Source organism: Penaeus monodon, chromosome 15 (assembly GCF_015228065.2).
Source record: "Penaeus monodon isolate SGIC_2016 chromosome 15, NSTDA_Pmon_1, whole genome shotgun sequence".
NCBI classification, from domain to species: Eukaryota; Metazoa; Arthropoda; class Malacostraca; order Decapoda; family Penaeidae; genus Penaeus; species Penaeus monodon.
In genome coordinates, this window is record NC_051400.1 from 14,430,898 (window position 1) to 14,431,965 (window position 1,068).

Genomic DNA, 1,068 nt, shown 5'->3' on the forward strand with positions numbered 1-1,068 from the left:
TCTTGCTTGACTTGAGAATAACATAATTCTTAGTTCTTACTGCATGCAAAATTTAATGAAGAAAAGAAATTCATGTATTCATGTATTATTCACACTATTCTCCATAATTTGAAATGGAAGATTAAAAAAAATATATATTATTCACAATGATTTCCAGCCCCCAAAATAAAATAAGAATAAAAAAAAACACCTTCGTGCACCAATTCATAAAAAGGACACTCAGAGGACACCCTGAATTCCCTTGCACAATCCCAGGAAGTCTCTGCAAGTGTCCACGCAAAACACTTTAAGTAACGCGTCCCCTCCCCCCCCTCTTCCCCCCCCCTCGTCTCTTCCCAAAACAGGTGTCATCGACGCCGCCCTCGTGATGCATCAGCTGACCTGTAACGGCGTACTCGAGGGCATTCGTATCTGTCGCAAGGGCTTCCCCAACAGGATGATCTACCCTGACTTTAAGCACCGGTAAGTTACGCGATTTTAACGTGTTATTTTATTGAGTTTCATTTTTGTTTGTTTATATATTTGTTTATTTACTTTTGGTACTGATTTTGACGTTCCTTTTTTTTTTTACATATTTCTTTTATTTGTTTCTTTATTGAATGGATATTATATTCTTTTGTATTCATTGTCATTTATCTAGTATGTTGTATTTGATTTATTGACCATTGATTTAATGTATTACATCTTATTTTACCTGTTTACCTATTCTATGGGTATTGTCATATTTGATTTAAAACAAACCTACTATTTATTATATATTTATTTACTGCGTACTTCTTTCAACATTCTCTCATGGGCAGTATTGTATAGTTTTCATATGTATGAGTAAGGAATTGTAATTGTGCAGAGAATTTGTACTAGTTTACTAAATGAGGACTTTCTAAGGACAGCTACATCACTTATTTTTTAATCTTTTTTTGTGTGGCTATTTTCGATGGTATAATTTGGTAATGGTAAGAAAGCGAATATCTTCAAGTAACAATGTCTTTTCTTGATGTTTCAAAGTTCAAGGAGGAACAGTCACACACGCTTCTGAAGATTAGAATTGTCAGCTGGTAAGGACGCTTC

General features: G+C 34.3%; 1 protein-coding gene across 1 annotated transcript in view; it reads left to right on the plus strand.

Annotated features, from left to right (window-relative positions):
• Positions 1 to 1,068, plus strand: part of LOC119581761 (myosin heavy chain, muscle-like) — a gene marked incomplete in the record, with an annotated part of 38,657 nt that overhangs the window by 23,832 nt on the left and 13,757 nt on the right. The window contains 1 exon segment of the mRNA XM_037929893.1: positions 345 to 462. Coding sequence (XP_037785821.1) covers positions 345 to 462 — 118 coding nt within the window.